The sequence below is a fragment of the Ruditapes philippinarum genome, unplaced genomic scaffold, assembly GCF_026571515.1.
Source record: "Ruditapes philippinarum isolate M1 unplaced genomic scaffold, ASM2657151v2 ctg91_1_1_1_1, whole genome shotgun sequence".
Taxonomy (NCBI): domain Eukaryota; kingdom Metazoa; phylum Mollusca; class Bivalvia; order Venerida; family Veneridae; genus Ruditapes; species Ruditapes philippinarum.
In genome coordinates, this window is record NW_026863704.1 from 478201 (window position 1) to 490188 (window position 11988).

The 11988-nt window shown below is 30.5% G+C and overlaps 1 protein-coding gene across 1 annotated transcript in view; it reads right to left on the reverse strand.

Annotated features, from left to right (window-relative positions):
• LOC132723092 (reversion-inducing cysteine-rich protein with Kazal motifs-like) overlaps nucleotides 1–11352 on the reverse strand; it is a 69829-nt gene extending 58477 nt beyond the window's left edge. Inside the window, exons 1-3 of the mRNA XM_060707757.1 lie at nucleotides 11152–11352; nucleotides 9967–10022; nucleotides 969–1043 (exon numbers count right to left, since the gene is read on the reverse strand). Of these exons, the coding sequence (XP_060563740.1) occupies nucleotides 969–1043; nucleotides 9967–10022; nucleotides 11152–11224 (204 nt within the window). The 5' untranslated portion in view covers nucleotides 11225–11352. The remainder of the gene's footprint in view (nucleotides 1–968; nucleotides 1044–9966; nucleotides 10023–11151) is intronic.
• Nucleotides 11353–11988: the final 636 nt, after the last annotated feature.

The window sequence follows — 11988 nt, forward strand, 5'->3', positions numbered from 1 at the left end:
CTATATTATAAATAAATCAACTAAAATACAAAAATATGTGTAAACTTGTAAAATCTTTAACAAAAACACCTTACAACAAATCTTATATTGTACAAAAAACAAAGAAATAAAAAGTCAAACTGAGTTAAAAGTATCATTAAAGGAAGGTAAAAGAAAGACATATTTTCTTTTTTTTTACGAAGATTTCTGTCTCCTAAGGTAACACATAGATTTAAATGCTAAATATTTTTGGCGAAACACTGTACAATGCATTAAGATTCAACAATTAAAAAAAATACCATTAGGTTTTTTTCCCTCCTAATTACATTTTTGCCTTAATTCAATTAAATGAACAATAATAAATCATGGAAATTAAACTCTGGACCGGAAAAAGTTGCAAGGAGAGGTTATCTGTAGAAGTACATATGTTGTTACATTTAAAACAATTTATTTAGTGTTTTGAATAAAGTATAATAGACACTTCAACTGATGATACTATATGTTTTACATTCCCATGACCTCGATAACTTGACTTGATCATTTATAATATTTCTCTCACAGTAAAACTAAAAGGTACATTAAATTTCATATATTCATATGAACCAAAAATATAACACTTAAGTTTATACAGAATTTACTTTACTTGATTATGTAGGAAGTAGTTTTACATGTAGCTTACAGACCCACGAATTTTCATTCCTTGCTGTAATGGCACCGAGCATTGGGGTTTTAATTCTTTTTGCTCAAGAAAACAGCAGCTTGCTGATGACAATGTTTGAACCCTTGCAGCTAACAATCCTTATAATTAACTTACTTAGTAAATATGACTGCACACATTAACATTGCTTTACCTCATTATTACATTGTGTGTGTAAATATAAAAGTAAATGAACAAATTTTAATGCGTTACTTTGATTTTGTATTAAAATTTGATTTTACAAGGGTTATTATTAAATTTCTTTTTGTATAGACTAAGTTTTGATACTTACCAAATGTTGTGGACACTTTGATGGCGCTGATGCTAGCAGGGATATCTGCTCAACTTGATTCCCTGACATGGACAGCTGAAAATAAAGAAAATATATAATTATAACACAAGTACATGAAGCTATAAAAGGGCAACTGCTTCAATTTACTTCAATGTAATATCAACGTAAATCAAAGATTTTAAAACTATACTTGGAGGCAAATTTAGGCTTAAAATCACTTTCAGTTACAGTAGGTAAGGGTTAAGCAATTCAGGGGGAGGGGCTTATACCAATTAATGTGTTCATTTTAGAATCCTTGAACTATAACCAGTAGCATAACAATATTTGACAATATAGTACTAACAAGCAAAAGCCTAATTTTGCGTGTAAGAAAAAACTTTAACATCGCTTATAATATAAAAGATTTAATTTTTCAAAAAAATTTCCTCAAGGATATACTTTGCCTCGATTTAAATTTATAATAATAATAATGACAGTCATAATAATACCAAAATTGGTGGTATCTAATGGAGCACGACGCCTAGAAGATACTATCGCTGACTTCTCCGCCTAAAAGAGGCCGGGCAGACGACACTTAACATATCTTGTTTCAGATCAAATACTACTGTGCGGGTTTTTTTTGCTTTACGGCTTTTTTTGTGGTACATACACACTTAAAAAGTCAGTCAAATGGATAAATTTAGTATTTAGTGATAAATTCAAGTTACTAGTAGTTTACTATGTATTTTCGATGATTTTGTATGAAACTGATTTATTTATTGATACTTTTTTTGAAAACAAGAGGTAAACGGCAAAATTGATAATTTTAAAAGTTTCGAAATATAAAAGTGGAACCAGACTGATATTTTGTAATAGATGATTATATTAATCAACAGAATTAAGAATACATGAACATGTCTATAGAAATTTTAATGGTACAATTTTAATGAAGCCTTTAACGCAAATGAGTCATGTGATTCTAATAAAAGTTACTCCTTAACTAAATATTCTATTTTCCTTAAAAATTATTGTGAACAATTTTTACATGTCATCTTTTAAGAAAACATTGGTGCGACCTAAATTCAAGTATAAAACAAGAAAATTAATATAGAAACTTTGATCTACGCGATTGCCAATAAAACATACCCGGTTTCACAAAATTTAATTTCGCTGTTTGATAAATTATCAAAATCACATTATTTTTTCACAAATCTGATATCAAAATATTGAAACCTTACATAGATAATCCGTTCCGACACCCTCGGACCTGACTACGGCGGAATTTACATTGAAAACGGTCCTTTCTATGATACTGTTTGTTGGAATGATTAGAAATGATAGTATAGAAAAGATCTGAACGAAATTGAAAGAACCAGCTGGGATCAGTGATAAAATAATGACATTGTTTAGTCATCAATCCATCCATTTTGGCGAAGCACTTCAAAGAGATGTTATCTATACAGTGGCCGTCTCTCAAATAACCTACCCCATCTTCTATACAATAAACTGCTGTGAAACATTACTTTATATTGAAATTTTGAAGCATTCTAACTTAAAGAATGGAAAGAATTCCTCTATCGGTAGTATAATAATGCAAAAAGCAAAATGATCGATGACTGTGACCAGTGAAATCTATCCATAGTCATGATATTTACATACAAATGATATTAACACCCCACTACCACCACACTTCCCCCAATTCTGATAAATCTAAACCTGTTGTTGTTATGCATGCATATACATGAAAGACAAATAATCAAGCTTTTTCTAAAGAATGCAAGCAAGGTTTATTGTTTATACTTTATCTGGGAAGCATTGAGATATAAAGCTGTTGTCACAATAATCAAAACTGCTAATTAAGCTCCTATCCCCCTTTCACAACAAACATATCAGTTTGGTACACAGGAATGTTCAGAAGTGTATTAAATTTGTATCTAGTGTGAAATGAAGCTAGAAATCTATATCATTCTGAAATGTTAACTGTTGAGATTTCAACCATACATGCAACCAGTGCAGACCATGATCAAAATGCAGTCCAGAATTACAGTGCAGACCAAGATCTGCCAGAAACCATCATTCTGTGCTGTTTGATCATGGTGTGTACTGTTCATAAATAAGTCAGTAAATTAACTTAAGGAATGCTCAATAAAATGATCATTTTGTCTAAATTAAAACATGGACAAGTCCATGGAAAAGGTAAAAGAAACATATAATCATTAAGATGTAGCTACAGATGCCTTCAGTTGAGATATAACCACAACGAAAGTCATTATTCAGATTGCTACTAATTCAGAAACATATAGCAATAGGTGATAAACTGAAGAAAACCATGGATGCTCTTTAAGTTAAGAAACCATAGCAATTGATGCCAAACTGAGAAAACCATGCAAAGTTTAAAACTATAAATGACAAGGATATACCCATATATGTCAAGTTTGAAAAAAAACAACAGACAAACAAAAACAATAACAATATTTCAACCATAGAATTGGTACAGTCACAAAACAACCCTAAGAAAACCACAGACATAAACTTATGTTAATGCTATTTAGTTTTACTTAAATTTATAGCTTTAATGAATATGATATATAAAGACACATGCACATTACTCAAGACCAGGCTCCTTTAACTGCCATAAAACTGACGAAACAATTTGAGGACAAGAATAATGCTTAAAATATGTTTTATAAACACAAATTGTGTAAATGTACAACATTATTCTTAATTGTAAATCTAGTAATTAAACAGTTTAATGCCAATAATATACAAGATTAAGCTGATTATCATACCAAAGAAAAGTACATAGCACTTATGTAATAAAAGTCATTCAATTCAACCTTTACCCCTGGGATTTCTCCTTATATGGTATGGCTTAAGCATGCATGAGTCATTGGCACAAAGTAAATTAATCACATTAAAATGTCTTAATAAAAACACTAAAAAACTTGACATGACATTTATAGCTTAAAAAAATGAAAATTTAAGTGCTCTTTACTATTATATTTCCCTGTTTGCATTATTTTAATTTATTAAATTCTAGCTACACCCTTAGGAGGAGAATCCCATAGTTTATTTACGGCCCTAAGGGAAAGTGTCAAATTAATTATTATAATACCCCTTTATTTTTTTCTATAGTATCAAACAACAAACATTTTTTATTAATATAAGAAGTGACTTTAATAACAATTATCATAAAATTTGAAATGTCCCAAGGTCTGTGTCAATAGCCTATAATGCTGGCAATAGTTATTTCTTCCCATAAATAATAAATGTTATAGAATAAAATTTTCATAATCAATATACACAATGTACTTTTAAAATTTTATTTCTAATCAAGTCATCAGTAGCCAGCAAGGGTTCTGATAGTTATGCAATTAAAATGGGTTACTCCCCTTTATTACACACTTGATTTATAACTGTATCTTTTCCATTTTTTGCAGCCAGTAATTATAAAAGAACTCCTCAGGAAAATTATGATAATTACAGTTATTGCTCTGAAAATTCTTTATCTTAATTGAATTAAAGTTTAAAGTGTCTTTCATTTTATGTAATATTCTACATTATGTACTTAGTGCTCTTAAAATTCTGTTTTAAATCATGAAAATTATACCAGAAGTATACCATTTCAATGTATATAATATTAAACCACATTGATCAACTTTATAAATATGTACTGAAAATTTTAAGAAGTCTGCAATTCCCAATAAAATGTCTGGTCAGTGCAGCACATAGGCAGATGGTTTGGGATAAAAACCCTTAAATTGAGAGGTTTGTAGAACTCAAAGTGAATTGAATGTAACAAATTTTTAACATAGATACCACTTTTCTAAAACTGCTTTCTTTCGATGTTTTTTAATAACACCAGAAAAATGATGGTTTTAGAAAAGAGACATCTACGCTTTCAATTCACTTTGAGTTAATAACCAACCTCTCTAAATGGTTTTTATTCAAAAACCAAGTGTGTATGTGGCTAGCCTGGTTGCAAAGGCTAATTAATCTGTTGGTTTTTTTTTGTTCCAGCAAGTAATAAGGGTATAAATAATCAGCATTTTTTTTTTAATTCATTACAATTTTAAGCCAAAGCTTTAAAACGTCCTCATTACCGTAACCATTTCAAATAAACCTCTTAGTTGACAGATACCTGCTGCATTAAATCGTGACATTTATTGTTAAACGGTTCATGCCCAACAATCGGTCCAAAGATCCATCAATGAACCTAAATGGGCAGAAATAATATGAATTGCCCCACAAAATAGAAAATTACATAGCATGAAACCATAAAAACATTATTAAGTACGAAATTTCTGTCATTGTCATTATGTCCTGAAAGCGAGTATGAATTCTTTAAAGCGGAAAATCATTTTACAGTACACTTAATCTGCCTTTATTTACTTATATATAGAATTGAAGAAAATATGTGTCCATTATGTATACATACATGATTGTATTACAGGCCGCGTAATAATGTACATAACGTGTCAGGTAAGAGACTATTTAAATACCTCCCACTAATTTTGCATGGCTAGTTTTCAATCTACCATACTAAACATTTCAAACTTTACACTTGCACCGAAATTTTTGAAAGAAAATTATTGTAAATTTTCAAAAATTGAGCTTGTATTTTGTGGGGTTTTTTTTTTTCTCACAATGAAACTATTAACAACCAAACCTTAATATTACAGCCTTTCAGCAATTTTATATATGCATCTATCTCCATCCTAAGCATTCAGAGGGTCTGAATCCAATTGGTCAATTTAAAATCTGAGTGACAGTGACTGTAGTAACATATGCCACAAGCATATAAAACTGGACCCAAGTCTATATAATCATTATCAACAGAAGATGTGATGCTTTCGATGCGATGTCTCGAGGTACCTGTAGCACTCTTTGACAACTAATCCAGAGGTGCTAAGTTTTATAATAAAAATGTTTATTGAAACAGTCCTTACAACACTGGCATCACTCTTGCCCTCAATTTATACATGTCCCAGGACTTTGGGATACATTTAGGACTTCCTACATATATGAATACATGTAGCTCGAAGGTCACCATTTTATCATATACAGAATATTTTATATATTGCTTGAAACCAAATATTTTATCAAAAAATTATTTCTAGAAAATTTTTCTTTCACTTCACTTAATTTCTTTAACATTTCGATCATAATTTCTCCTCAGCAAAATGTATGTAACATGCATGCTTGCCTATGTTTTTTTCTCGTCTCTGGCAGGTGGCATGGATCATTGTACTGGCATCTGACAGTTAATATTAAACAAAGTTGAGATGAAACTATAAATACTGACAGGAATAGACAAAAAAACAGTTCATGTACAATCTCGGAGCCAACTCTGGCACATTCCATTCTTCATTCTGTAGAATGAACCCAACTTTTTCTTCCATTAATATGAAGAATTCAGTAATGATTTTTCTTCCATTCACAATATTAAACTAAGCTATTCACAGCTAATAATTATCTTAAAGTGACTAATGTTAAGCTATGCTAGCTTGGAACCAAATTATTTTCAGTTGTATTGTATAATTATGACATTAAATTCTACAAAAATTATCAATTTTGACATAAACTACAAAAAAAATCAAATCTGTAGTTTAATATTATAAAAGAATACATTCTACAGTAGTAAGGAAAACGGCTCATTTCTACTCAAATGCAAGTTTATAGAAGTATGAAACATTCCATTTCCTTTATACAGTCATTTCCCTATATTTTATCATGATAGATGCATCTTACAGATTTTGATTGATTTTTTTGAAGTTTTTTTTTTTTTTCATAATAAATTGCCACACAGACACTGTAAAGTTCATTATACATATGGTTAATTCCCAGTTTACTGGTGATGGTTAACCTCAGATGCCATCTTTTGGCATCATGATCGGACACAAGTAGACACCATGCAGTAGAGCCAGGCCACGGTTGGAAAGCTTCCTCAACACACACAGAAGCCAAAGTCTGTAACGGGATTCAAACCAGCAGCAGTGAGTGGCAAGTTATTTGACGTCAGTGAGTCCTTCACTACTCACCCACTGATGCTTTTAACTTTTAAGGTAGAAAGGTATATAAAATTTGAATGAATTTTTTTCACCACTTATAGTTTAAAGGAGATCCACAGAGGTCAAAAGGCATATAAGAATATAAAATTTGAATGAAATGTTTTTCAAAGATCAAACTGAACACTTACATGTATCACTAAACAATATACAATTAAAAGGTGATAGAGAAATATACTCAGATTTAAATCAAAAATCTATTTTAATGCAATTTTTAGCCCGATATGACTTAAAAACGTTTAAACGCTTTTCATTTTTGGGGTGATTATGGTTATTCTGGTAAAAAAAAAGCAAAGTGGGCAATTGAACAGACAAGTTATAGGGTCAGACCTACATCATATGATACACTTTTCTCAAAAATATTTCCATTCCTACCATGTCAGGAACATAAGTTTATAAATATAAGCAATAAAAGACTTAATTGTCAGGGGCAATATACTGTAATATTCAGATATTAAAATCAACTTAAAAGCTGTTTTAATTTAAATATGCAAGAATATATTTTACAAAGTTAAGTATTTAAAATATTTCAGGGAAAAAATTTTTTGCTCCAGAAGAAATGCGATCCTGAGATTTCTTACCAGCGAATGCGTTTTAAAACTCATTCAGTGTCACAAAAGCACCTAATCACGTTTACTTTGACAGAAGCCTTTAGAAAGTCACTTGTCAACTGACACCGCAAAACATGTGAAATTTGAAATTCAAATCACCAGATCGGGCAAAAGTTAAGGGCATTTTATACATAGATTTGTATCAATTAAACATTATTTCTTTGCCATAAATTTTTTTACACAAACGAAATGAGATCACCGTCTCCGGCAAAAAATGATTTGAAAATGTGAGCATTTTACATATTGTTTAACCTATTTACATGTTGAAGTGTTCATTTCCTTGAATTAGGAATAAGGGGAGTATGCCAGTATTATACAAGGGTTTTTGTCATTTAATATGACAAACCCAATTAATGTCAATTAATATCTTTTTTAGTTAAATGAAGGCTTAGTAAAATATATTATTATTAAGTTAAATGAAGGCTTAATTAGTAAAATATATTATTATTAAGTTAAATGAAGGCTTAGTAAAATAAATTAAGAACATAAAAGTTACCACTGGACCCAACATCTGGACCCTCCTAATTCATTATACAATTTACTTAAATTAGTAGCCCTTATTAAGCAACATCAGGGCTCTCAGTAGGGTCAGAATTTCACGAGTCAAAGACTCTTTGGCTAAAATTTTCATGAGTCAAATAATTTTTTTCTAGTGTCATTTGACTACATGAGTCATTTTTATGTTACAAAAATAACTGTATTGGAGGTCACTTTTGGAGATTCCAAAGTCTAAATTGACAGAAAAAAATGCCTAATTATAAATGTCTATATCCCGCTCCACCTAAAAAATAAAACAAAAAACAAATAAAACAAAAACATGAATTTCTGTGAAAGCATTTCTGATTAAATGTATGAAATATAAAAAAAATATCTTTACTGGTATGCTATATCATATTAATTTTAAATACCAAAATGTACCAGGTATATTTATAACAAATGCACAGGTACTCCAAGTAAATCAAAGACGTATTATAAACCTTTAAAAGCAATCAATAATTGACACCTCAAGTATGTAATTCTTATCAGTTGTGTAGAGCTATTTTTAGCGCTGTCAAATTGCAGCCACTGAATTGTCGCGCTTCAGTGCACAGGGTATAAACAATTGCCGTGTGTAAAGCATTTTATACACGGCTTATACTGCCTGTTGACATTTTTTATGAGAGTGATTTGAACACATGTAGGATTTGATGATTAGGGGTGGATTAAAGGTAATTATTATTGCATAGCTGAAAATCCCATGTGGCAAATTGACTCTTGAGCAGATTTTATCACGTGTCAAATATGTGCATTTCCCGATTTTCACGAGTCAAAACCCGGATCCCCGTGTCAATCGAGAGCCCTGCAACATGGCACTGGCTATTTCAGCCAAAAAAAATGACCACCAAATTTGCATTTTGTGTCAAAATATTAATGAATTTAACATAAATTGGTTGAAAATATACATACAGTTTACTATACCCTATAATTTTAACATGTAGAAAGGCACCTTATTTCAGCCCCTTAGTGACTCTAAAAACATTACTTCACTATAATTTAGTATAATATTTAAGAATTTTTCATCATATTTGTTATGTCCTTAAAGATTATAGTGTTTTTGTGTATGTGTTTTTTTATAGATTTGCTTTTTTATTGACTAATAATTATTATGCAATTTAGTAAAATTAATCATGTTAAAATAAACCTTATCAGATAGGGGTTTTATTACATGTGTAGTTTTCCTTCATTTCCTAGTTCTTAAGAATAGTAGATTTAAACTAAGATGTTTCTGCAACAAGTTTCGACCAATCAAAATCCCTGATACAAATTATTTCAACAGCAGCATAGGGTATCCAATCAGGATTATTGTAAATGTTGACCAATCAGGATGGCTCTTTTCAAGAATGAAACAACCAATGAAAATGTCTGGAAGAAAATGTTTTATTAAAGGTATGATTTGTAATACTATGTCCTTTTAACCCTTCTAGAAGTGTTGTTCTACATTCTTTACTTCAGTGTCTATTCTAGGGGGGGGGGGGGGGGGGGGGGGGGGGGGGGGGGGGGGGGGATTCACTCATATTTTTGAGAATTCTCCCTATTTTTTCAGAGACAGGGGGGAAATTTTTCATAGAGAAAGAAGGGGGAAAAAATCAACAAATGTAATAAATTCTCACTGCTAGATAAAAATCCCCCCTGTTTTTTGAATCCTAGAAATTTATTAGACACAGTTCTTGTTTACTTAGTTCATTTTAGAAATGATATTATAGAGCTAAATATATTTAATACTGTTTTAGTGCTAAGGGAGAGGGGTAGGGGGAATCAGACTCTAATAATTTGAGAGCAATATCTGTGTCTTAGTCTTACCTGACGGCAAATATCCCTGCAATCCTTAGCATCTTCTGGTATTGTACTGCAACATTCTGAAATAAATTGTATTATTCTGAACAATAAATCATCTGTGTACTTGATAATTATACAGTATATGATTAATTTCTAATTTGTAATTAAGAAAATAATTTGTGCGATTTCAATTTTATATTTTTAAATTATGTATTTTGTAGCTTAAAACAAGGAAAACATATGATGAGCAGCTGACAGTTTCTTCTGATATTATTTTCAATTAATTCAGCAAATTACATTGGCTGAATAATTTACGAACGCAAAACAAAAATCACTATTCAATTTCATTCCAACAATTTACCACAACAAAGCCGAGGCTTAATTAAACAATGTTTATGTCAATCATAAGATAAAAGGTATTTCTTTAAATTGATAAGACTAAATTTTATTCTTTTCATTACATCATACATATATGCCTTTAAAATAAACTGCTTGGACTAGCTTGCAGTTCATGTAATTTACCAAATTATTGCCAGTTTCTTCTTCTGATAATACCAAGATTTTTTTATCTCATTAAAAACATGCATCTTAAAAGATTGTTTTTCTGTAAATGACATTCTCTCTGGGCAAAATAATTCAATTTATTTAAATTAGATTTCAAATTGTTAAAAATAAACTGCCTATCTCAGATTCTGATAACTTTTCTGACTCTACAAGAGCATCCTAAAAGATCAAAGAAACATCAAAGGGACCGACACGTTTCATCAAAGAAAAGCTGAAAAATACAGGTGAAAATTCACCAGATAAGACAAAACGATTCCAAAAATCGTATTTAATTTGAATGTTTTCATCTTTTTCAAGTCCGCAGAAAACTAAACAAAGTTGAATTACGGCCCACACTCTAAAATCGCATATTTCTGCGAGAACGTATAGACTGTTGAAATATACACGGATTATTAATACACAAAACATATATATATACTGTACTGTACTGCACTGTCTTGAAAACATGTTATATGTAATCAAAATAAACGAAACTATTTACGCTCAAAATAAGTAAAAGTGACAGAATTGCAGCGATCTTGAAAACGTCAATTAAACTACACTTTATTCTCTTTAATAGCAAGTTTCTGTTTTAACCGTAACGTTGACCTAAATTTTCATATAACTAGTTTACTACAAAGAGTGCTAGAGTCTTTGATGTCTTACCGTACGTATTTACAGCTAGCACAGCAGTTAAATCACACAAGATAAACAATATAAATCCCACAGCACCAAACATAGCTCATTTTACATAACTCATATCCAATACACAAAATGAAAACACAACTAGCTGGACAAGCCCTCTAACACGTTATGTGCTATATGGCTCTAAAATAACAATAAGGCTGTTCCGTTTAACCCCCGCGGGAATAATAAATTCACCGGACCGTAAGAATTCACGTCGTGCATTCGGCGCTTCGGCTTAACGATCGATTCGGTTGAAAAGGCCTGTAATTGATTTCCAGAAAAGCATTCTTAAAATGAATCGGTGCATTATGAAGTAGAATAGTTTTCTCTATCATTTTTCAAATAAATGAGACATGGCATATCATTACGTCATGACGATAAACAATAATTGAGCAAATTAACTCGCAAAATTGTTGAAAAAAATCGAAAACGCACATATGCATACAGAATTTATCAACTACAGAACAATAGCATGTTTTTGACATTTGAAACATATTTAAGGGCTGAAAATACAAGTCAAAACGTCAATTCGAACGTACATACGTTATTGGCGAAAAACATTCAAACATATATACTAGAAGTAGTAGTGCTCGGAAAATAAACTTATGAAAAAACGTGGAATAACTTATGTTGTTATTAATATTATTATTATCATTATTATTATTATTATTATTACATGTATTATTATTCGTTTTAACTCTTATTTTCATTATTTAGTCACAATTTACGGATAAATTATGTTATAAAGACATGAATAAAAGGTGACAAAAACAAAACTGTGACTTAAAATATTTTACATATTCGGAACTCCCCGTC